At 43.9% G+C, this 27000-nt stretch overlaps 1 protein-coding gene across 2 annotated transcripts in view; it reads right to left on the bottom strand.

Moving 5' to 3' along the window:
- LOC106562973 (fibrinogen C domain-containing protein 1) overlaps positions 1-27000 on the bottom strand; it is a 254379-nt gene that overhangs the window by 138505 nt on the left and 88874 nt on the right. For both annotated transcript variants that reach the window (XM_014128131.3, XM_014128128.3), the window contains 2 exons: positions 19372-19851; positions 5220-5379 (listed from right to left, as the gene is read on the bottom strand). In XM_014128131.3, the coding sequence (XP_013983606.1) occupies positions 5220-5379; positions 19372-19851 (640 nt within the window). The remainder of the gene's footprint in view (positions 1-5219; positions 5380-19371; positions 19852-27000) is intronic.

The raw sequence follows: 27000 nt of genomic DNA, 5'->3' as shown, positions 1-27000 counted from the left end.
CATTCTACCATTCCAGTGTTTAATTGCTATATTGTAATTACTTTGCCACCATGGCCTATTTATTGCCTTACCTCTCTTATCCTACCTCATTTGCACATGCTGTATATAGATCTTTCTATATTATTCTGTATTATTGATTGCATGTTTGTTTATTCCATGTGTAACTCTGTGTTGATGTATGTGTCGAACTGCTTTGCTTTATCTTGGCCAGGTCGCAGTTGCAAATGAGAACTTGTTCTCAACTTGCCTACCTGGTTAAATAAAGGTGAAATAAAATAAAAAAGAAAAATTAAAGTGACTAAATGCATAGATGACAACAGAGAGTAACAGTGGTGTAAAGAGGGGTGGGGGGGGGGTGGGGGGTGGGGGAGGGTGCTTGGTCCTGTTTTGCCTGTAGTCCACAATCATCTCCTTTGTCTTGATCACGTTGAGGGAGAGGTTGTCGTCCTGGCACCACACGGTCGGGTCTCTGACATCCTCCCTATAGGCTGTCTTCATTATTGTCGGTGATCAGGCCTACGACTGTTGTGCCACTGGAGTCATGCCTGGGCGTGCAGTCATGAGTGAACAGGGAGTACAGGAGGGGACTGAGCACGCACATCTGAGGGGCCCCTGTGTTAAGGATCAGCGTTGTGGATGTGTTGTTACCTACCCTTACCACCTGGGGGCGGCCCGTCAGGAAGTCCAGGATCCAGTTGCAGAGGGTAGTGTTTAGTCCCAGGGTCCTTTGCTTACTGATGAGCTTTGAGGGAACTATGGTGTTGAACGCTGGGCTGTATTCAACGAATAGAATTCTCACATAGGTGTTACTTTTGTCCAGCTGGGAAAGGTCAGTGTGGAGTGCAAAAGAGATTGCATCATCTGTGGATCTGTTGGGGCGATATGCACATTAGAGTGGGGTAGGGTTTCTGGGATAATGGTGTTGATGTGAGCCATGACCAGCCTTTCAAACCACTTCATGGCTACACATGTGAGTGCTATGGGTCGCTAGTCATTTAGGCAGGTTACCTTAGTGTTCTTGGGCACGGGCACTATGGTGGTCTGCTTAAAACATGTTTGTATTACAGAGTCTGACAGGAAGAGGTTGAAAATGTCAGTGAAGACACTTGCCCGTTGGTCAGCGCATGCTCACAGTACACGTCCTGGTAATCCGTCTGGCCCTGCGTCCTTGTGAATGTTGACCTGTTTAAAGGTCTTACTCACATTGGCTGTGGAGAGCGTGATCACACAGTCTTCCGGAAGAGCTGGTGCTCTCATTCATGTTTCAGTGTTATTTGCCTCGAAGCGAGCATAGAAGTAGTTTAGCTCGTCTGGTAGGCTCGTGTCACTGGGCAGCTCTCGGCTGTGCTTCCCTTTGTAGCCCGTAGTAGTTTGCAAGCCCTGCCACATCTGACGAGCGTCAGAGCTGGTGTAGTACAATTCGAACTTAGTCGTGTATTGACGCTTTGCCTGTTTGATGGTTCGTCGGAGGGCATAGCGGGATTCTGGGTTAGAGTCCCACTCTTTGAAAGTGGCAGCTCTAGCCTTTAGCTCAGTGCGGATGCTGCCTGTAATCCATGGCTTCTGGTTGGGGTATGTACGTACAGTCACTGTGGGGACAACGTCATCGATGCACTTATTGATGAAGCCAATGACTGATGTGGTGTACTCCTCAATGCCATCGGAGGAATCCCCAAAAATTTTCCAGTCTGTGCTAGAAAAACAGTCCTGTAGCTTACCATCTCCTTCATCTGACCACTTTTTTATTGATCTAGTCACTGGTGCTTCCTGCTTTACTTTGATCTTATAAGCAGGAATCAGGATGATAGAATTACGGTCAGATTTGCCAAATGGAGGGTGAGGGAGAGCTTTGTATGTGTCTCTGTGTGTGGAGTATAGGTGGTCCAGAGTTCTTTTTCCTCTGGTTGCACATTTAACATGCTGATAGAAATTTGGTAAAATAGATTTAAGTTTCCCTGCATTAAAGTCCCCGGCTATTAGGAGCGCCACCCCTGGGTGAGCGTTTTCTTGTTTGCTTATGGCAGAATACAGCTCATTCAATGCTGTCTTAGTGCCAGCCTTTGACTGTGGTGGTATGTAAACAGCTACGAAGAATACAGATGAAAACTCTCTCGGTAGGTAGTGTGGTCTACACTTTATCATGAGATACTGTACCTCAGGCGAGCAATAGCTCAAGACCACAGGTATCGTGCACCAGCTGTTATTTACAAATATACATAGTCCCCCACCCCTTGTCTTACCAGACGCCACTGTTCTATCCTGCCAGTACATCATATAACCAGCCAGCTGTATGTTAATATTGTCATCGTTCAGCCACGACTCCGTGAAGCATAAGATGTTAGTTTTTTATGTCCCGTTGTTAGTTTAATCTTCCGTGTAACTCGTCAATTTTATTCTCCAAGGATTGCACATTTACTAGCAGTATGGAGGGAAGTGGGGGTTTATTCGATCACCTACAAATTCTCAGAAGGCAGCCCGCCCTTCGGCCCCTCTTTCTCCGTCTCCTCTTCACGCGGTTCACGGGGACCGGGGCCTGTTCCCGTGGAAGCAGTATATCCTTTGTGTCGGGCTCGTCAGAGTCGTGAAAGGAAAAAAGGATTCTGCTAGTCCATGGTGAGTAATCGCAGTCCTGATGTCCAGAAGCTATTTTCTGTCATAAGAGACGGTAGTGGCAACATTATGTACAAAATAAGTAAAAAAATAAGTTATAAACAACGCAAATAAACTAACAAAATAACACTATCGTCTGGGTAAACCGTCTGCCTTCTTCTCGGGCGCCCTCTTACTATATCTAGCCCTCTCTTGACAGATAGGGAGAGGGGGATAATGGGGACTTAGGTGGTGAGAGAGGGGGGTTGGGGATATAGGTAGTATTTGTGCGACAGAGGGATCAGCAGGTTTGGGTGTGTGTGGGTTCGTTTCTGTGTTGGGGGAATTCTGTGATGATTAGTCCTCATAGATTATGCATGCCAGCTTTCAGTAGGTCAAACCCCAGAATTTAAAGCATAGAGAGAGAGTTCCCACAGGGGCCAAACACTATAATTTTGGAGAGAAGACACTTTAGAGACTTCCCTTAGACATTTCTCATCCCTCGTCCCCCTACGCCCCCTGCTATGAGCCTGGTGAACTTGTTGCACCAGTTAATAATAATATAATATATGCCATTTAGGAAATGACCATCAAATTCAGAATCAGTAGCAAAGTTGCTTTTCTTACAGACAATCTATATTTTTTTAGGCATGTAAAAAACAAATAACGCTATGCTAGTGTACTGTATATGTTTCAGTTTCATAGACATGCAGCCAGGGCGATGCTCTGTGCTACGAGTAGGCTGTGCTACGAGTAGGCTGTGCTCCTCCACCCGTGTACACTGTACAAAGTAGGACGGCACAGTTGTGAAGTGCTTTTTGTGATTGGAATTATCCACAATTACGCGTTGGTTCATTTCAATTTGTCTGAAATCAAATAACGAATTTGACAGATCAATGTGATTATTTTTATTGAATGAAAGCTTCGAAATTGCTTTCAACACGTGCCCATTCGCATTGAACAGCGGTGGGTGCAACGTAGCGGCGGCAGAGTTGGAGGCATGGCCTATTGGGGGCGTGGCTTTTCGGTTATTTTTCTTAACTACCCATGAGAGTGAATGTCATTCCAGGAAATGTATTCCATTTTATTTTTAAATACTTTACGTACATATTCTACACTAAATTGTAAGTGATTGTGGTTTAAGTACTGCAATGCTGGAAGTGCTTGTGTGGATGAGACCTTCATTATTTGGTAACAATGTTGTAGCAAGTTGATGTAAAAGTCTTACGTGAATGTGTCTGGAGTCATTACTTATGTTATGGAACATACTTCATATCTTGATTAAGAGGAAATTGATTTAATTGCTTGAAAACCAATTTATGAAATTTGGAGAGGCAGTTCCAAAGCGAAAAATCTACTTGCTACAACATATGTATTAGGTTTTGAATTTATGTTATTTGGTAGGTTTAACAAAAGGGGAAAGTAAGATGAATGTTGAAAGAAATAGGTTGCAAATTGAAATATTGGTGTTGAACAGTTGGCATTGAATCATGTTTGGTTTCAACAAATGTCATTTTTTCAATTGAGAAAACCTAACCCATTTACTTGTAACCAGTTGATCCAGATTTTATTAGGTTGATCCAAAGAATATATATTTTTTTACAAGTGTATAGCATGTTGGACAGGGTGGTAGCTAGCAGGGTAGTCATTGAAATGGATATTGTAAAGTTCCACATATGCAGGGATCCGGGAGTGTGAAATTACATCAAGGATTTTCATGCAGTCCCTACGTGTGTGAAATATTAATGGGAACCTGGGGCCTGTGGCGCGCATACTCTCGAGTGTGTTAGTGTTAGTGTTAGTGTGTGTGTGTGTGTGGTATGTAAGTGTCAGCCACAGTGTATTCCATGGTTGGTGGCTAGAGGGAGACTCTCCTCAGGTCTTTTAGGTTTGACTAAAGCTTTCTTCAGCGACCACGCCTCAGGCTTTCTCAGGCTCTCACTCCGAGCGACACACCTCAATAAACACACCAGTCACTACTCATTTATGTACACGCTGTATATTCAACACTAGCACCAAGGGCCTTCACCACTGGCAGACTATTGAATAATACACAGATAGAGAGATATATTGTACATATACAGGACAGACAGACACATATGAAGACAGAGAGACACACACACATAGATATATGCATGCAGGACAGACAGACAGACAGACAGACAGACAGACAGACAGACAGACAGACAGACAGACAGACAGACAGACAGACAGACAGACAGACAGACAGACAGACAGACAGACAGACAGACAGACAGACAGACAGACAGACAGACAGACAGACAGACAGACAGACAGACAGACAGACAGACAGACAGACAGATAGCCATCCAGCCAGCCAGCCAGCCAGCCAGCCAGCCAGACAGACAGACAGACAGACAGACAGACAGACAGACAGACAGACAGACACCATAGGAGGTTGGTGACACCTTAATAAAGGAGGACGGGCTCGTGTCAATGGCTGGAGCGGAATCAGTGGAATGGTTTCAAATACATCAAACACATGGTTTGATGCCATTCCATTCACACCGTTCCAGCCATTATTATGAGCTGTCCTCCCCTCAGAAGCCTCCACTGACACACACACACACACACACACGTACACACACACAGACAGTTATGAGATTTACCGTTGGCACAGCCTTTGAGGCGAGCGCCTCTGACCGGTGCCCGCTGTAGGTCAGCCTTGACACGAGCCTTCAGCCCTCCTGTCTCCTTCTGCATGGAGTTGAGAGCATCGCTTACAGAGTTCACCACCTTCACCATGTTGATCTGGCAGTCGGACAGCAGCTGCAATACACAGTATTAACCATTAGTTAACCATAATTTGTATTATCATTTGTGTTGGGATAGGTTCAGTCCTGAATGAGGGGTAGAGAGAAATCGAATGAGACATACAGGAAGGAGAGGTAGGATTGTACCTGTTCTAACATGTAGTCTATGTTCTGAAGATATTAAACTATTAGTTGACAATTCTTAATGACTAACTATGTATGCATATGTAGAAATATCCACCACTGTAGTCCAGAAATATAACTCCACCCTGAGCAGAACTCCAATGCCTGATTCACAACGACCTGATCCGTACTGTGCATGCCCGCATGTTTCCTTTTCACTTTGTTCTTTCCAGCACTGTTCCAGACAATGTGGTGGATGTGTAACCAGGCAAGCCTAGTGGTTAGAGTGTTGAGCCAGTAACAGAACGGTTGCTGGATCGAATCCCAGAGATGACATAGTCAATATCTGTCGTTCTGCCCCTGAACAAGGCAATTAACCTACTGTTCCCCGGTACGCTGTCATTGTAAATAAGAATTTGTTCTTAACTGACTTGCCTAGTTTAATAACAAACAAAATAAAAAGCCTAGTACAACCCAACTTGGCTCGGTGTGCCCAGGCCAAATTTGCCCTATATTGTGAATCAGGCTCAATAGGCCACAAAAAGACTGCATTTAAACATAACAGGCCCTCAAGTCCTGCTGTTTTCATTTCTCCCTGTCCATCACTTGATTTACTGATTGGTTGTATATTGCTTACACCATGGACCAAAGCTGTGTACCTCTGATCTAAGCCAATATCCCCAGCATGTTGCCCCCTGATTGGTTTAGAGAAAAGAGCGAGCCCACTCGATTGATAAATGGGGTTGCCAGTAGAGAATAGAACAACAAACCTCTCTAACTGTTTATGTTTCTACCTTCTAGCTCTTTACCTCTTTCCTTTCTGCTCTCCACCGCTGTACACCTACTTGTCCAGCGGCTACCCGGCCTGGTGTTGGACACACACGCACACACACACACACACACACACACACACACACACACACACACACACACACACACACACACACACACACACACACACACACACACACACACACACACACGCACATACACATTCCTCTGCCCCTGCAAAAAAACACAGATAAGTGGCTCAGACTCCTGTGAGTCTGAGGCAGCGTCCATGGAGTCAGCTATAGCCTGGTGTGTTAACAGCATTACAGTAGAGAAACCCACAGGCCCTCCACTGGCCTCAATAACCACAACACACACACACAGACACACACACAGACACACACACACACACACACACACACACACACACACACACACACACACACACACACACACACACACACACACACACACAGACACACACACACACACACACACACACACACACACACACACACACACACACACACACACACACACTTAAACACTTGATACATCTAGTGTAGTAAGGGGAGTCACCCCAGGCCATTGTGGAGCTGCTTTAGAAGGCTATAATGAGAACTAATTGTATTGTGATGCTAATTGTGTATTAGTCTGGGTTTAGTGATAAGCTGCTGACAGCTCTCTCTTTACCCCCCCCACCTCACTCTTCCCCTAGATCCCCTAGATCTCCCCCTCCATCTCTCTCCATCTCTCTCCCTCTACTCTCACACATAGAACTCAATGAAATCAGGGGAATTGGTGACTCATCCTATCATTCACTTGCAAAGATGCACTCTTAGACACACGCTGGCTCACACACACACACACACACACACACACACACACACACACACACACACACACACACACACACACACACACAGACACACACGCACACACACACACACGCACACACACACACGCACGCACGCAGGCACGCACGCCCACACACACAAACCAGGTATATAGAAGCACATACAAAAACCCAATTCCCTGTGCTCCCTCTCTCCTCAGCGTAAAATGGGTCATAGCCTTAGTGGGGGTGTAGAGACCCTGTGGCCGTGTAATGTGATTTCAGCAGTGCCCGATGTATGCGTCATGCGTGTGCGCGCGTCTGTCTATGTGTGTGCTCAAAAGGAGTTACTGTTTGTCTACGCAAGGATGTTATGAGATCAGATGTGTGTTTGAAAGGTAAGACTAGCTCGAGGGCATGAAATTAGTGATTTCTTGAGGAATAACTATATCTACAATCTATGTGTGTGTAAGAAAAAGACATCCAAAGAAATTGGTATGTCCATCAAAGTGACACACACACACCCTAACTTTGAAATGGCCTATATACCTGTCCAATCAGATCCTTCCTCCTTCCCACACCTCTGGGGCATTCTGGGACAGTTCCTTACTTATGTCGTGGGTTGGAACCATTCTCCTGGGGCTCCCCGTGTTGCATGCAGTCAGGGCCATTACTAACCGTGGCACCATAAATCTTGTCCCTGGACACGGGCCAGGGATCAGACAGTCATAGATCAGACAGTCATACTGAAGTGTCAGGTGGGGAACAGCGTCTGCATGCACATAAACCACAGAGCAGCGAGTGGCCTGCGTTCGCCTCATCTGAGGGAGGAAATCAATCACACAGGGTTGTGGCTTTGCTCTGCTACCAAGACGTCTCCGTCACCGCCACCTCCACTTAGCCCCCGCTAGATGCTCGTTGCTACCATCTTGGTCTCGCTCTTTAGTCTAGCTCTTTCTCTATATGCATTCTCTTTTTCCCTCTATCTCTCTCTCTCTTTCTCCCTTTCTATCCCTCTACGCTGTCTATGGTTTCGCTCTCTCTCGACGCTCTCTCTTTCTTTCTCTATCCCACTCCCCCCCTGAGTTCTGCATGGCTAAAGCTGGGGCTGTATCACTGGAGCTGATATGACTTGTACCAAGCTCAAACTGCAGGCATATCATTTTTTTAAACAAACACCATTTAAAATGACTTAGAGGGACTTAAGAAGAGGCTTTTGTCCTCTGCAGATTCAATTTGGCCTTCATGTTTTTAGTATTTAGACAAGGAAATGGGAAACACAGTGTATTCTGTAGACTAGGTCTGCAGCCAGACAGAAACAGCATTCGTCGATCTTCAACACACGTTATACTGTGAGAATCTGCAGAAATATGAGAATGTTTGCATTGGGACACCAAACAGCAAGTAATTTGTGCTAAAATATAATAGAAATATGAAAACATGAGAATCATATATTATTTTTTTCCTATTCAACAAAAGTGGGGGAATAGGGCTTGAAATGATTGAAATGCTTTCAAAATATAGCAGCAATCATACTTAGTGACAGTACAAAATTGGCACAATTTCATTTAACTGATGACAGAGAATGTTCTGCCCAGCGTCCTCTGAGTGACGCAGAGACGCCATTCAAATGTCTGCTGACTCGTTACAACTTCAACTATAAGCACAAAGTGACCAAGCAAAAGTGGTCTTGTTTCAATTCTATTAAATCATTTTTTATTCTTTGATATTGAGAGCTCTAAATCCATCTGAGAACATCTCAGTGAGATCAGACTGCTTTTGCTGCAATTGCTAGGTTCTCCCGTTTCATATACAGTATTGCAAGCAGAGCTGCAAGGTTCACAACCAGCGGAAATCAATCCTTTGTCCGGATCGGCCCGAAAATATACAAATTAGGTGTCCGATTTCACATACTGTATCTCAGCTCAGAGCAGAGAGAGGTATGTGAAGTAGGACAACCAGACCTTTCAAGGAGTGCACAGCAATTGATGTTGCACTGTTCACAGAGTGCTCTGTACACAAATATAATGGATGCAACCGGTCCAGAACCTCTCAAAGTCCCCTACAGTGCTTTCAGAAAGTATTCAAACCATACCAAGTATTCATACCACTTGACTTATTAAACATTTTATTACAGCCTGAATTCAGAATCGATTCAATTCAATACACCATAATGACAAAGTGAAAACATGTTTTTCAAATTTTTAGCAAATGTATTTCAAATGATATACAGACATATCTTGATTACAGACCCCTTTGCTATGAGTTCAGGTACATACAATTTCCTTTGATCATCCTTGAGAAGTCACTACAACTTGATTGGAGTCCACCAGTGGCCAGTTCAATTGTTTGGACATGATTTAGAATGAAACACACCTGTCTATATAAGGTCCCACAGTTGACAATGCATGTCAGAGCAGAAACTACACCATGAAGTCCAAGAACACACTGGTTTTCATCATTGGGAAATAAAAAAAAATATGGAAAAACCCAGACTCTGTCTAGATCTGGCCATCCGACCAAACTGAGCAACCGGGCAAGAAGGACCTTGGTAAGGGAGGTGACTATCAACCCAATGACTACACTGACAGAACTACAGAGTTCCTTGGCTGAGATGGGCGAACCTGCCAGAAGGGCAACAGTCTCTACAGCAATTTAGAAATCTGGGCATTATGTGAGAGTGGCCAGATGGAAGCACATTACAGCATTCCTGGAGTTTTGCAAAAAGGCACATGAAAGACTCTGAGATCATAAGGCAAAAGATTATGTGGTCTGATGAGGTGGTGGCAGCATCATGCTATGGGGATGCTTTTCAGTGGCAAGGACTGGGAGACGGGTAAGGATAGAGGAAACAATGAATGGAGCCAAAGACAGGAATATTCTTGATGAGAACCTGCAAACGACCTTAGACTGGGGTGGATATTTTCGTTCCAACAGGACAATGACCCCAAGCATACAGCCAAAGCAACTCTGTAATGGCTTCAGAACAAGAATGTGAAAGTCCTTTATTGGCCCAGCCAAAGCCCAGACTTGAATCCCATTGACAATCTGTGGAAAGACTTGAAGATTGCTGTTCACTGCCACTCCCCATCTAACTTAACAAAGCTTGAGAAAATTTGTATGGAAGAATGGGAGAAAATCCCCAAATCCAGATGTTCAACGCTGATACAGACATACACAATCAAATCAAATTGTACTGGTCCCATACACATGGTTAGCATATGTTAATGTGAAATGCTTGTGCTTCTAGTTCCAACGGTGCAGTAATATCTAACAAGTAATCTAAAGAATTCACAACGACTACCTTACACACAAATGTAAAGGGATGAATAAGAACATTACACATAAATATATGAATGAGCGATGACCATGCAGAACAGGCAAGATGCAGTAGATAGTATTGAATACAGTATATGCATAGGAGATGAGTAATGTACGATATGTAAACATTATTAATAAAGTGGCATATTTAAAGTGTTACTAGTGATAGCTTTATTAAATCCATTTATTAAATTTATTAAGGTGGCCAGTGATTTGAGTCTGTTGGCAGCAGCCACTCTATGTTAGTGATGGCTGTTTAACAGTCTGATGGCCTTGAGATAGAAGCTGTTTTTCAGTCTCTCAGTCCCAGCTTTGATGCACCTGTACTGACCTCGCCATCTGGATGATAGCGTGGTGAACAGGCAGTGGATCGGGTGGTTGTTGTCCTTGATGATCTTTTTGGCCTTCCTGTGACATCGAGTGCTGTAGGTGTCCTGGAGGGCAGGTAGTTTGCCCCCGGTGATGCGTTGTGCAGACCACACTACCCTCTAGAGAGCCTTGCGGTTGTGGGAAGATCAGTTGCTGTACCAGGCGGTGATACAGCCCAACAGGATGCTCTCGATTGTGCATCTGTAAAAGTTTTTGAGTGTTTTTGGTGACAAGCCAAATTTCTTCAGCCTCCTGAGGTTGAAGAGGTGCTGTTGCGCCTTCTTCACCACACTGTCTGTGTGGGTAGACCATTTCAGTTTGTCCATGATGTGTATGCCGAGGAACTTAAATCTTTCCACCCTCTCCACTACTGTCCCGTCGATTTGGATGGGGGAATGCTCCCTCTGCTGTTTTCTGAAGTCCACAATCATCTCCTTTATTTTGTTGACGTTTAAAGAGAGATTATTTACCTGACACCACCCTCCGAGGGCCCTCACCTCCTCCCTATACGCCATCTCATCGTTGTTCGTAATCAAGCCTACCACTGTGGTGTCGTCTGCAAACTTGATGATTGAGTTGGAGGCCTGCTTGGCCACGCAGTCATGGGTGAACAGGGAGTACAGGAGAGGGCTGAGAACGCACCCTTGTGGGGCCCCAGTGTTGAGGATCAGCGGTGTGGAGATGTTGTTTCCTACCTTCACCACCTGGGGCTGCCGGTCAGAAAGTCCAGGACCCAGCTGCACAGGGCAGGATCGAGACCCAGGGACTCAAGCTTAATGACAAGTTTGGAGGTTACTATGGCGTTAAATGCTGGGCTGTAGTCAATGAACAGCATTCTTACATAGGTATTCCTCTTGTCCAGATGGGATAGGACAGTGTGCAGTGTGATGGTGATTGTGTCGTCTGTGGACCTATTGGGATAGTAAGTATATTGGAGTGGGTCTAGGTGATATAGGGTGGAGGTGATATGATCCTTGACTAGTCTCTCAAAGCACTTCATGATGACAGAAGTGAGTGCTACAGGGCGATAGTCATTTAGTTCAGTTAGCTTTCTTGGGGACAGGAACAATGGTGGCCATATTGAATCATGTAGGCACAGCAGACTGGATAGGGATTGATTGAATATGTCCGTAAACACCAGCCAGCTGGTCTTCTCATGTTCTGAGGACATGCAGCCTTGCGAGGGTTAACATGTTTAACCTGTTTGGGCTAGGGGACAGTATTGAGAATTTTGGAAAAAATATGTGCCCATTTTTAACTGCCTCCTACACCAACTCAGAAGCTAGAATATGCATATTATTGTTCAGGTTTGGATAGAAAACACCCTAAAGTTTCTAAAACTGTTTGAATGGTGTCTGTGAGTATAACAGAACTCCTATGGCAGGCAAAAACCTGACAAGGTTTCATGCAGGAAGTGGCCTGTTTGACAAGGAGTCGTGCGTCTTGCATCTGTTTATTGAAGAGTAAGGATCTTAGCTGTAACGTGACAATTCCCAGGGCTCCAATAGGCTCTCAGGACCCGGGAAAATCATGAAGGTTGACGAGGCAGCCTCAGGCTGAAACAGATTATCACCTTATCCAAGTGTCCCATTAGGTGACAATGGAATGAGGCGCGTGCGCGATTAGCCCCCGCGGAGTATTTTAATTCGGCTGTTTAGTTTATTGCAGATTCCCGGTCGGAATATTATCGCTTTTCTACGAGATAAATGGCATAAAAATTGGTTTTAAACAGCGGTTGACATGCTTCGAAGTACGGTAATGGAATATTTAGACATTTTTTGTCACGCCATGCGCCTTGCGCACGACCGTGGATTACCATTCGTATAGTGTCTAGAACGCACGAACAAAACGACGCTATTTGGATATAACTATGGATTATTTGGGACCAAACCTACATTTGTTATTGAAGTAGAAGTCCTGGGCGTGCATTCTGACAAAGAACAGGAAAGGTAAGAACATTTTTCTTATAGGAAATGTTATTATGGTGAAGGCTAATCTTGCCGGGTGTCTAAATAGCTAGCCGTGATGGCTGGGCTATGTACTTAGAATATTGTAAAATGTGCTTCATCCGAAAAGCTATTTTAAAATCGGACATATCGAGTGCATAGAGGAGTAATGTATCTATAATTCTTAAAATAATTGTTATGCTTTTTGTGAACGTTTATCGTGAGTAATTTAGCATACTGTTAGTAAATTCCCCGGAAGTTTGCGGGGGGTATGCTTTTTCTGAACGTCACATGCTAATGTAAAAAGCTGTTTTTTGATATAAATATGAACTTGATTGAACAGACATGCATGTATTGTATAACATAATGTCCTAGGTGTGTCATCTGATGAAGATCATAAAAGGTTAGTGCTGCATTTAGCTGTGGTTTGGGTTTTTGGTGACATTATATGCTAGCTTGAAAAATGGGTGTCTGATTATTTCTGGCTGGGCACTCTCCTGACATAATCTAATGTTTTGCTTTTGTTGTAAAGCCTTTTTGAAATCGGACAGTGTGGTTAGATAAACGAGAGTCTTGTCTTTAAATAGCTGTAAAATAGTCATATGTTTGAGAAATTGAAGTAATAGTATTTCAAACGATTCAAAAATCGCGCCACTGGATTAGACTGGCTGTTACGTAGGTGGGACGAATTCGTCCCGCCTAGCCCATAGAGGTTAAATGTTTTACTCACGTTGGCAACGGAGAAGGAGAGCCCACAGGCTTTGGTAGCGGGCAGTGTCAGTGGCACTGTATTGTCCTCAAAGCGAGCAAAGAAGTTGTTTAATTTGACTAGGAGCAAGAACTCGATGTCTGCGACAGGGCTGGTTTTCTTTTTGTAATCCGTGATTGACTGTAGACCCTGCCACATACGTCTTGTGTTTGAGCCGTTTATTTGCGACTCTACTTTGTCTCTATACTGACGCTTTGCTTGTTTGATCGCCTTGCGGAGGGAATATCTACACTGTTTGTATTCGGTCATGTTTCCAGTCACCTTGCCATGGTTAAAAGCGGTGGTTCGGTCTTTCAGTTTTGCATGAATGCTGCCATTAATCCATAGTTTCTGGTTAAGGAAGGTTTTAATAGTCACAGTGGGTACAACATCACGATGCACTTGCTAATAAACACGCTTTCCGAGTCAGCGTATACATCAATGTTATTGTCTGAGGCTACCCGGAACATATACCAGTCCACGTGATCGAAGCAATCTTGAAGCGTGGAATCCGATTGGTCAGACCAGCATTGGATAGACCTGAGCAAAGGCGTTTCCTGTTTTAGTTTCTGTCTATAGGCTGGGAGCAACCAAATGGAGTTATGGTCAGATTTGCCAAAGGGAGGACGTGGGAGAGCTTTGTATGCATTGCAGAAGTTAGAGTAGCAATGGTCCAGAATGTTACCAGCTAGTGTCACGCATTCAATATGCTGATAGAATTTAGGATGCCTTGTTCTCAGATTAGCTTTGTTAAAAGCTACAATAAATGCAGCCTCAGGATATATGGTTTCCAGTTTACGTAGAAGAAGGGGGGGGGGGGGGGTGCTGTGACTATGTCGAAGAGAATTCTCTTGGTAGATTTTTTAAAATGTATTAAAAAAATAGATGTTTCACCTTTATTTAACCAGGTAGGCAAGTTGAGAACAAGTTCTCATTTACAATTGCGACCTGGCCAAGATAAAGCAAAGCTGTTCGACACATACAACAACACAGAGTTACACATGGAGTAAAACAAACATACAGTCAATAATACAGTAGAAAAATAAGTCTACATACAATGTGAGCAAATGAGGTGAGATAAGGGAGGTAAAGGCAAAAAAGGCCATGGTGGCAAACTAAATACAATATAGCAAGTAAAACACTGGAATGGTAGATTTGTAGTGGAAGAAAGTGCAAAGTAGAAATATAAATAATGGGGTGCAAAAGAGCAAAATAAATACATAAATACAGTAGGGGAAGAGGTGTGGGCTAAATTATAGATGGGCTATGTACAGGTGCAGTGATCTGTGAGCTGCTCTGACAGCTGGTGCTTAAAGCTAGTGAGGGAGATAAGTGTTTCCAGTTTCAGAGATTTTTGTAGTTCGTTCCAGTCATTGGCAGCAGAGAACTGGAAGGAGAGACGGCCAAAGGAGGAATTGGCTTTGGGGGTGACCAGAGAGATATACCTGCTGGAGCGCGTGCTACAGGTGGGTGCTGCTATGGTGACCAGTGAGCGGAGATAAGGGGGGACTTACCTAGCAGGGTCTTGTAGATGACCTGGAGCCAGTGGGTTTGGCGACGAGTATGAAGCGAGGGCTAGCCAACGAGAGTGTACAGGTCGCAGTGGTGGGTAGTGTATGGGGCTTTGGTGACAAAACGGATGGCACTGTGATAGACTGCTTCCAGTTTATTGAGTAGGGTATTGGAGGCAATTTTGTAAATGACATTGCCGAAGTCGAGGATCGGTAGAATGGTCAGTTTTATGAGGGTATGTTTGGCAGCATGAGTGAAGGATGCTTTGTTGCGAAATAGGAAGCCAATTCTAGATTTAACTTTGGATTGGAGATGTTTGATGTGAGTCTGGAAGGAGAGCTTACAGTCTAACCAGACACCTAGGTATTTGTAGTTGTCCAGATATTCTAAGTCAGAACCGTCCAGAGTAGTGATGCTGGACGGGCGGGCAGGTGCAGGCAGCGATCAGTTGAAGAGCATGCATTTAGTTTTACTTGTATTTAAGAGCAGTTGGAGGCCATGGAAGGAGAGTTGTATGGCATTGAAGCTCGTCTGAAGGGTTGTTAACACAGTGTCCAAAGAAGGGCCAGAAGTATTCAGAATGGTGTCGTCTGCGTAGAGGTGGATCAGAGACTCACCAGCAGCAAGAGCGACATTATTGATGTATACAGAGAAAAGAGTTGGCCCAAGAATAGAACCCTGTGGCACGCCCATAGAGACTACCAGAGGCCCGGACAACAGGCCATCCGATTTGACACATTGAACTCTATCAGAGAAGTAGTTGGTGAACCAGGCGAGGCAATCATTTGAAAAACCGAGGCTATTGAGACTGCCGATGAGGATGTGGTGATTGACAGAGTCGAAAGCCTTGGCCAGGTCAATGAATATGGCAGCACAGTATTGTTTCTTATCGATGGCGGTTACGATATCATTTAGGACCTTGAGCGTGGCTGAGGTGCACCCATGACCAGCTCTGAAACTAGATTGCATAGCGGAGAAGGTGCGGTGGGATTTGAAATGGTCGGTAATCTGGCTTTAACTTGGCTTTCGAAGACCTTAGAAAGGCAGGGTAGCATAGATATAGGTCTGTAGCAGTTTGAGTCAAGAGTGTCCCCTCCTTTGAAGAGGGGGATGACAGCAGCTGCTTTCCAATCTTTGGGAATCTCAGACGATACGAAAGAGAGGTTGAACAAGATAATGTGGTCGACATTTGATTGTAAGGAATTCTAGATCAGGTGAACAAAAGGACTTGAGTTCCTGTCTGTTGTTATGATTACAACATGAGTTGTTAATCATAAGGCATACACCCCCACCCTTCTTCTTACCAGAGAGATATTTGTTTCAGTCGGCTCGATGCGTGAAGAAACCGGGTGGCTGTACCGACTCTGACAACATATCCCGAGTCAGCCATGTTTACGTGAAACAGAGAATGTTACAATCTGATGTCTCTCTGGAAGGCAACTCGTGCCCTAATTTCGTCCACCTTGTTGTTTAGAGATTGGACATTAGCGAGTAATATGCTCGGAAGCGGTGAACGGTGTGCTTGCCTTCTAAGTCTGACCAGTAGGCCACTCCGTCTGCCTCTCCTGCGGCGACCACATTGTTTTGGGTCTGCTCTGGTATAAGATTCCATGTCCAGGGTGGAGGTCCGAACAAAGGATCCGCATCGGGAAAGTCGTTTTCCTGGTCGTAATGTTGGTAAGTTCCCGTTGCTTTTATATCCAATAGTTCTTCCCGGCTGTATGTAATAACACTTGAGATTTTCTGGGCTAACAATGGAAGAAATAACACAAAAAAACGATTTACTGAATAGTTTCCTAAGGACCTGAAGCGAGGCGACCATCTCTGTCGGCGCCATCATGATCATCTCTCGGCCCTCCTCATTATCAGGACTGGGACCAAAAACATCCAATACCCAAGACAACTCAAAGCTGTAATCGCCACCAACGGTGCTTCTACAAAGTATTGACTCAGGGTGTGAATACTTATGTAAATGAGATATTTATGTGTTTCCTTTCAATAAATTTGTTAAAATTTCAAAAACTATGTTTCCACATTATGTTGAATTGTGTGTAGATGCGTGAGACAAAAATATAAACGTAATCCATTTTGAATTCAAGCTGTAACAAAAGAAAATGTGAAATAAGTAATATCATGGTTTCCGAAACTCAGACCTCAGGACCCAAAGGGGTGCGCATTTTGGTTTTTACTTTAGAACTACACAGCTGATTCAAATGATCAACAAATCATCAAGCTTTGATCATTTGAATAAGCTGTTTAGTGTTAGGGCAAAAGCCAAAACTTGCACCCCTTGGGGTCCCGAGGACAGAGTTTGGGAAACACTGAGTCAAGGGGTATAAATACTTTCAGAAGGCACTGTAAATAGGGGACTTTAATAGAAACATATTGTCTTGCAGCACTGGAAGAATCTGCATTTCCCTTCATGTAGATGTTTTTCCATTCCTTGGTTAGCTAGTGTAAATGAGAAGATGGAGTCTCCCAGCTCTGTTAGCTTACAGATATTATACGCTCACATTTTATTAGAACAAATGCTCTTATTCAGAGCGACTTTAATCCACAATTAGGGTTAAGTACCTTGCTCAATGGCACATCGACAGATTTTTCACCTAGTCGGCTCAGAGATTCACCCCAGCAATATTTCAATTATTTTCCCAATGCTCTTAACTGCTAAGCTACCTCCCCTCACAGCCCCTCTTCCTCCTAAAATAAAAGGGCTTACTGGGAGCGATACTTTCACAACGCAAAGCCCTCTCCTGCATGCCTTTTTTTTAACCACAGCTTTGATCAGCCCCCCTTCCCCACCAACTCCCGCCCCTTCTCCAACCACTGCCTGTGTTCAGTGTTCCTGGTCTGGTTTGAACGTGGGCTTTGATAAAGAGAAGGCCTTTTCCAGCTCTGTTTGAACAGCCAGAGGAACAGAACGCCAAAACGTTCGGGAAACTTCTCACTAATCCATGCCTTGGTTTCACTTCCTAAATAGCACAGTATACCGGCTCCTGCAGCGGTTGCTCAGGGAAGAATCCTCTCTGTCTTCCCTCACTTCCTCACTTTCTTTTTCATTCTCTCTTGTTTTGTGTGTTAATAATGAGAGAATGAGCAGAAAATGGGTAGCGAACAGAATGAAAGAGAGCATTTCAAGGGAATCATTTGCCTGGCTACCCAAACTCCTTGCTCCGGAGGTAAAGCAGCGTTTAGAAAATGTGCCATAGGTTTTGATACTCTGATTGGTTAGAGATGGTCTAATTGTTGATAACTTTGTTTTGCACAACAACCCTCCTTTTGACTTCACCACAAACGACTTCAACCATGGCAGTCTCAGACTGAAGTATGTAGCAAACGTAGAACTCAGTTTGCGTCACCATGGCTTTGTGAGAGAATAAGACGGAGAAGGGGAGAAGCAAGAGAACGAGAGAAGGGCAGGAGGGAAAGCTTTGTGAAAACATGTAGATTCTGTGTGTAGTTTAATGAAGGCTCAGTTGAACAAATCTATGGAAAATATGGAACATTTGTCAGTTATCTTTTCCCAGTGCTTGGTAATAGGGTTCTTCAGCTTGACAAGTACACATTTTCTCACACTCTCAGGTTACATCCCAAATTACCAAAGTGTGTTAGGTAGAGGGGAGAGACTGTCAGTCAACACTCACTCTGTCTTACCCACTTCCTGAGCCCTTTCAGCCTGTCAGTCAAGCAGCCTCAGATAAGAGACAAATATCCAGTACTGTAAACCCTGTCTGCACTGTATTGTATAGTATCTTAACTGTATGAGTCTGCCCTGCTGTGTTCAGGTCCTGCCCCAGAGTAGTTTTGTCAGGCTGCGCATACGTGTGTCAAGTCAAGTGTGTCACAGAGTGTGTTTTGGGCTGTTTATTAGTGTCTGTTGACTACAGTATTTCTTGAGTGTACTTTTAGCAAAGCTTTGATTTACTTTGAAGTATAGGAATACAGGTGGAATCTGTCATTGACACAGACATGGTGGAGCGGAATAAAGATAGGAATGTAATTAACCACAAGGTTATGAATTCAAATCCCAGGGAGGGACATTTACTGTATAAATGAACATACACAACATGTTGAAAATATTGTATGTTAAAAGCAGTAACTGAACATGTGGGTGTCCCTAACCTACATTTACTCAAGTAGAAAAATGTTTAGTTCACGTTACACTTTGACTGAAAGGTTTACTAAATTAAAAAGGCTGTGGAACCAGTGACTAAATTATAATTAGTTGAATCAACTAGATTCATTTTACAGTGTTGCTCTGTCTGCTGTGTTCAGGTCCTGACCCAAACTCCCCTGTCCTCGTCTCTGAGACACTTGTCTCAGACTAGTGTTGAGTGTGTTTCAGTATGTTAGGCAACATATCTGTAACGTGTAGTATCTCACCTGTATGAGGCGTCCTTGCTCTGTCTGCAGTGTGTTCAGGTCCTGTCCCAGACTCCCCTGGCCTCGTCTCAGAGACTCGTAGTCCATTTTCAGCTGACCAGCATGGGCCGACAGTTTGGCCACCTCTTCAGCTAGATTGACCAGCAGTGCCCGGTCTTGACCTTTGACGGACTTCAGGTCGGTGTCGTGGTCGGTCAGCGAGTGGAGAAGCGACGTCTGCACCCCCTCCAGACGCAGGAAGTTCCCATTGTAGTCAGGACAGTTGGGGTCAATAAATATGTTGATGCGCGAGCCGTCGCCCCTCTCCACAGTGACCAGGGCGTTGGCCTCGTCCTGATTGGTGGAGATGTGGGGAGGGCCGTCGGACATGGGCGGGGCCTGGTTGTGGTTCATGAAGAGGATGGTGCCGGTTACCGTGACGGCGAGTAGGACGGCTACGAACAGGAGGATGGTGCACAGAAGGTAGCTGCAGCTCATCCTCTATGGAAGGCAGGGACAAAAAGAAAAGTGGAATGTTAGAGCAACATTTTTTTTCAGAATCTTTCTGGATATGTCTGTAGCTTTGTCATTTGGTAACGTCTAATTGAAGATTAGCAGTGTTTACAGGTTTTTAATATTTTAAAGGTTTCACATTTCACAACTCGTCCTTTATCAAATAGTTTTTGTTAGGAGCAATTTCTCTCTCCTATATCTCATTAACCACCATACACTACTCCTGTATCAAAACCTAATCTGCAACAAAACGCACACATCGAAAGTCTGAAAGTTGGAAGAAGCTCGATATAAGACATGTTTTCTGCAACGTGTAGTTTTTGAAGAGAAGAAAAGAGATAAGTAGCTTATTGAAGAGTATGTTGAAAAGAGTCCCAGTTTAAAACACCTCTGGGGATAAAACACAGCAGGGAACCAGGTTCAATTCTCACTCCCACTTCAGAGAGTGGAGAGAGAAGGGGAGAAAGAGCATGGGAGAGAGAGAAAGTGTGAGAGAGGCAGTGAAAGGGAAAGTGTGAGACACAGAAATAAGTGAGTAAGAGATACAGAGATAAAGTGTGTGAGAAGAGAGAGAAAGCAAGAATGTGCAAGAAATATAGAGAAAGGGAGAACATTTTGACACTGCCATGGTGTCATTAACCAGAAACAAAAAAAAAGCTTTTTCAAGGGGAGCCATCTTGTCACTCAGGGATACATTGCCATTACCATCTGTGTATAGAGTAGATAGAGGAGAGAGCAGTGTGTCCTACTCTACCATTGCACAATTAACGACTCATATCTCCCTATATCCACCTTCACATTAAACACACTTAATTACACTTATTTCCCAGATAACAATTCTGGAGAGAGAGAACATTTTTGTAATATTACCCGTAACGTTCCCTGAATGTTTGAGCGTCCAGTTTTCAGTTAGTTAGGGGAACATTCTATCTATATTAGCAAAAACTTTCTGAGAAACTTTTAAGCATGTTTTGGTTTAGAGTTTGGAGAACATTCCCTTAACCCATTCACGTCCTTGTAATATATTCATATATTTCTGTTTGGTGAAAATGCATGACATTTGGTGTAAACATATACTGAACAAAAATGTAACTGCAACATGTAAAGTGTTGGTCCCATGTTTTATGAGCTGAAATAAAAGATCCCAGAAATGTTACATATGCATAAAAAGCTTATTTCTCTCAAATTGTGCGCACACATTTGTTTACATCCCTGTTAGTGAGAATTTCTCCTTTGCCAAGATAATCTATCCACCTGACAGGTGTGGCATATCAAGAAGCTGATTAAACAGCATGATCATTACACAGGTGCACCTTGTGCTGGGGACAATAAAAGGCAACTCTAAAATATGCAGTTTTGTCACACACAATGGCATGGATGTCTCAAGTTTCGATGGATTGTGCAATTGGCATGCTGACTGCAGGAATGTCCACCAGAGCTGTTGTCAATTGAGATTAGATAATTCAATGTAAAATGCTCTACAGTAAGCCCCCTCCAATATCATTTTAGAGAATTTGGCAGTACGTCCAACCAACCTCACAACCGCAGACTACGTGTAAGCACGCCAACCCAGGACCTCCACATCCAGCTTCTTCACCTGAAATCTCATTTTTATTGGCTGGGTCTGGCTCCCCAGTGGGTGTGCCTATGCACGCCCAGGCCCACCCATGGCTGTGCCCCTGCCCAGTCATGTGAAATCCATAGATTAGGGCCTAATGAATTTATTTCAATTGACTGATTTCCTTATATGAACTGTAACTCAGTAACATCCTTGAAATTGTTGCATGTTTCGTTTATATTTTTGTTCAGTATAGTTAGTACAATTCTCTACAACAGCCACATTGAAGATTTAAGATTGTCATTGTCATTATCTATCATACTTCCAGTGTAAATCAAAATGGAGATTTTCAGAAAAATTGAAAAAAATATTAAAATGACTTTATAATATGTATTTTGAAATACATTTAAGAATTAAATTGTTTAAAAGCATATAGTATTGTTATCTGGCATGTTTTATTCCTCAATTGTCCATTGACGCACTGGTGTGTCAATCTAAGTGTCACATCTGTCGTCAGGAATGGACCAAGGCGCAGCGTGCTCATCATCGTTATTTATTAGTGAACACAGAAAAAACCACGACAGTACAACAGTCTTGCAGGCTATACTAAAAGCAATGCAAAAACAACTACCCACAAAACCCAAACCAAACACACACCTAATTATAGGACTCTCAATCAGAGGCAACTAGAAACACCTGCCTCCAATTGAGAGTCCAACACCCAAACCTAAACATAGAAAACTAAACTAGACAGAACGTAGAAATACATACAAAAACACAAACCCTCTGACACATCCTGACCAAAACTAATACAATTACTCCCTCTGCTGGTCAGGACGTGACACTAAGTAACATAATAAATACATCCCCATAATAATCCAGCAATTTAAGATAGCGATATCAGATGTTTTGCATGGGCTGTTTCAATCCACAGCTTCCGACTATGGTGGCCTTTTTAGGTCTACTCACGAAAACGTCTGTAGCGTCCAAACGGTTTGGCTTACAAATTATTATCATAATTATATTATTATATGACCACTCTGTAATGGGGATACTCTAGAGAGCATGATGGTGTTCTCTGTTTTGCTCTACAACCCCCACAAGTGTCACGCGATTCGTCTGAATGTAATCCATACAAACAAATACAAGTATGGAGATCATTTTGTGCCCCAAAAAATAAGGGGTAAAATATATGTTAAAAAAAATAACAAAACCTGAACTTATAAACTCAGAAAAAAAAAGTCCTCTCACTGTCAACTACATTTTTTTCAGCAAACATAACATATGTAAATATTTGTATGAACATAACAAGATTCAACAACTGAGACATAAACTGGAAAAGTTCCACAGACATGTGGAGTTCCACAGACAAACATACATGGAATAATGTGTCCCTGAACAAAGGGACAAAAGTAACAGTCAATATCTTGTGTGGCCACTAGCTGCATTAAGTACTGCAGTGCATCTCCTCCTCATGGACTGCACCAGATTCACCAGTTCTTGCTATGAGATGTTAACCCACTCTTCCACCAAGGCACCTGCAAGTTCCCTGACATTTCTGGGGGGAATGTCCGATCCAACAGGTCCCAGACGTGCTCAATGGGATTGCGATCCTGGCTCTTCGCTGGCCATGGCAGAACACTGACATTCCTGTCTTGCAGGAAATCACGCACAGAATGAGCAGCATGGCTGGTGGCATTGTTATGCTGGAGGGTCATGTCAGGATGAGCCTGTAGGAAGGGTACCACATGAGGGAGGAGGATGTCTTCTCTGTAAAGCACAGCGTTGAGATTGCCCGCAATGACAACAAGCTCAGTCCGATGATGCTGTTACACATCGCCCCAGACCATGACAGACCCTCCACCTCCAAATCGATCCCGCTCCAGAGTACAGGCCTTGGTGTAACGCTCATTCCTTTGACGATAAACACGAATCTGACCATCACCCCTGGTGAGACAAAACCGCGACTCGTCAGTGAAGAGCACTTTTTGCCAGTCCTGTCTGGTCCAGCAACAGTGGGTTTGTGCCCATAGGCAACATTGTTACCGGTGATGTCTGGTGAGGACCTGCCTTACAACAGGCCTACAAGCCCTCAGTCCAGCCTCTCTCAGCCTATTGCGGACAGTCTGAGCACTGATGGAGGAATTGTGCATTCCTGGTGTAACTTGGGCAGTTGTTGTTGCCATCCTGTACCTGTCCCGCAGGTGTGATGTTCGGATGTACCGATCCTGTGCAGGTGTTGTTACACGTGGTCTGCCACTGTGAGGATGATCAGCTGTCCGTCCTGTCTCCCTGTATCGCAGTCTTAGGTGTCTCACAGTACGGACATTGCAATTTATTGTCCTGGCCACATCTGCAGTCCTCATGCCTCCTTGCAGCATGCCTAAGGCACATTCATGCAGATGAGCAGGGACCCTGGGCATCTTTCTTTTGGTGTTTTTAAGTCAGTAGAAAGTCCTGTTTAGTGTCCTAAGTTTTCATAACTGTGACCTTAATTGCCTACTGTGTGTGAGCTGTTAGTGTCTTAACAACCGTTTCACAGGTACGTGTTCATTAATTGTTTATGGTTCATTGAACAAGCATGGGAAACAGTGGTTAAACCCTTTACAATGAACATCTGTGAAGTTATTTGGATTTTTACAAATTATCTTTGAAAGACAGGGTCCTGAAAAAGAGACATTTCTTTTTTTGCTGAGTTTATTTATATATACACTACCGGTCCAAAAAAATGTAACACCTACTCATTCAATGTTTTTTTCTATATTTTTACTATTTTCGAAATTGTAGAATAATAGTGAAGACATCAAAACTATGAAATAACACATATGGAATCATGTAGTAACCACAAGATAGTTAAACAAATCAACAAACATTTTCAGTTTGAGATTCTTCAAAGTAGCCACCCTTTGCCTTGGTGACAGCTTTGCACACTCTTGGCATTCTCTCAACCAGCTTCATGAGGTAATCACCTGGAATGCATTTCAATTAGCACGTGTGTCTTGTTAAAAGTTAATTTGTGGAATTTCTTTCCTTCTTAATGCGTTTGAGCCAATCAGTTGTGCTGTGACAAGGTAGGGGTGGTATACAGAAGATAGCCCTATTTGGTAAAAGACCAAGTCCATATTATGGCAAGAACAGCTCATATAAGCAAAGAGAAATGACAGCCCATCATTACTTTATGACATGAAGGTCAGTCAATATGGAGAAATGTTAAAGTTTCTTCAAGTGCAGTCGCAAAAACCATCAAGCACTATGATGAAACTGGCTCTCATGAGGACCGCCACAGGAAAGGAAGACCCAGAGTTACCTCTGCTGCAGAGGACAAGTTCATTAGAGTTAACTGCACCTCAGATTGCAGCCCAAGTAAATGCTTCAGACACATGTTAACATCAACTGTTCAGAGGAGACTGCGTGAATCAGGCCTTCATGGTCAAATTGCTGCAAAGAAACCACTACTAAAGGACAGCAATAAGAATGTCATGACTGTCCTGTGAGGATCCAAATGGGTCAGATCAGCTTGGCAATGGATGACAGTAACCAGACCTCTCTCACCCACAGAGGGGGGAGCTGGTGGGGGGTTGACACCTCACTTCCTCTTGTAAATCAAGGAGAGAGTTCATCCCTCTCCAAATCCAAGCAGGAATGTTCCTTTGTCTCCAGCGGAAATCCCCGCCTTGGGCGACGGAAGTCCCGCCTTTACTGGAACCCTTTGTGAGTTCAGCTTTCAGGGGTAAATGACCCTTTGTGGTGAAGAATCGCCAATGACCGTTTTGTGCTTAAATAACATTCTTGTACAAGAAGGGCTAGCTTTGCATTAGATGCTAAGCTAACAAAGAGAGTGCAGCCATTTTTCTTTGTTTACAGCGAATTCCCACGCCGTGGGTGACGGACGTCCCACCTTTGCTGGAATCCCTTGTGAGGGCCAACGTCTTCTCACATTTGTAACAACTGGTTACACTTTAATAATATTCAACCAACCTCAACTGATTGGATATCATTGTCTTATTTGATTTAACAAGGAAATTAAATTGCCAAGCAAACTTTTTAAACAGATTGATCACTCAGATTAGGACCAAATGAATTTATTCCAACCAATGAGACATTTTAATCTTGTCAATCTGAATCTAGATACAGCGACAACTTCAGGTTAATTAAAGTTGAATTCCCATATAGCCTATACAGGTATGATTAATCATTTACATTGCTTAATCAATTACATTTGCTTTTGCAAATTCATTGATGTCCAACTCCCACATTACGGATCCAGTATTGATGATTCATTAACGTCTATAAATAGATTGAAATAGTTTTTGCAGCTTCCAACAACACAAAACCCCATTTCCAGGCTGAATGGCCACTCTAGCCCGGCACGGGCGGAGCGCAGGCATAAGACGAACTGAACCCTCCCAGCGCCCTGGAGACACAGTGCGCAGAGCCGTCGCAGGATAGCCTGGCCCGAAACGGCACACTGGAGACCAGACGCGCTGAGCTGGCACAATCCCTCCTGGCTCGATGCCCACTCTCGCATGGCACTTGCGGGGGGCTGGCATGTAGCGCTCCGGGCTATCAACGCGTACTGGGGACACCGTGCGCTTTACCGCATAACACGGTGCCTGACCAGTACTACGCTGCCTCCTGTAAGCACGGGAAGTTGGCCCAGAATTCCATCGTGGCTCTGCCACACTTCCCGTGTGCCCCCCCAAAAAATTGTTTTGGGGCTGCCTCTCGTGCCTGTTGCGCTCCCTTGCCTCATACCAACGCCTCTCAGCTTTCGCTGCCTCCAGCTCCTCTTTCGGGCGGCGATATTCCCCAGCTTGACTCCATGGTCCCTTTCCGTCCAGTAATTCCTCCCACGTCCAGGAATCCTGAACCCTCTGCTCCTTCCTCTCACGCTGCTTGGTCCATTTATGGTGGGTGAATCTGTAACGGCCGTCGTCAAAATGAGACCAAGGTGCAGCGGAGGATGTGTTCATCATAATAATTTTAATGGACCAAATGAACACTACAAAAATAAACCAAAAACGACCAGCAACAGTTCTGTCAGGTTTAACAAAACTAAACAGGAAAAATATTCACCCACCAACCCCAAAGGAAAAACAAGCTGCCTATGTATGACTCTCAATCAGCAACAACGATCTACAGCTGTTCCTGATTGAGAGCCATACACGGCCGAAACAAAGAAATACACCAACATAGAAAACGGAACATAGCACGCCCACCCATGTCACACCCTGGCCTAATCAAAAATAGAGAACAAAAAAAACCTCTCTATGGCCAGGGCGTTACAGAAATACCCTTGATAACAGCGACAGAGGAGGTAATAGCCACTCAGATTGCAACACATGGCAGGGAATCTAATAAACACTAATAAACAGAACCCTCCATTCAGGAGGAAAGTTTTTAGAAGTCCTGAACCATGATCACACCGCGTACAACTGGTTCAATGCTTATATACTACTTTGAAATGAGGTTAGCTCTTCCACGGATATAGCTTTGAAATAGACTCCTTCATACCTATCACCACTACAACGGTGTAAGACACATTGACTTGTAGTCATGGCCAAAAGTTTTGAGAATTA

The sequence above is a fragment of the Salmo salar genome, chromosome 11, assembly GCF_965601325.2.
Source record: "Salmo salar chromosome 11, fSalSal1, whole genome shotgun sequence".
In the NCBI taxonomy this organism is placed as follows: Eukaryota; Metazoa; Chordata; class Actinopteri; order Salmoniformes; family Salmonidae; genus Salmo; species Salmo salar.
Note: the sequence above shows the minus strand (reverse complement) of the source record. Positions and strands in the feature narration are given on the sequence as shown.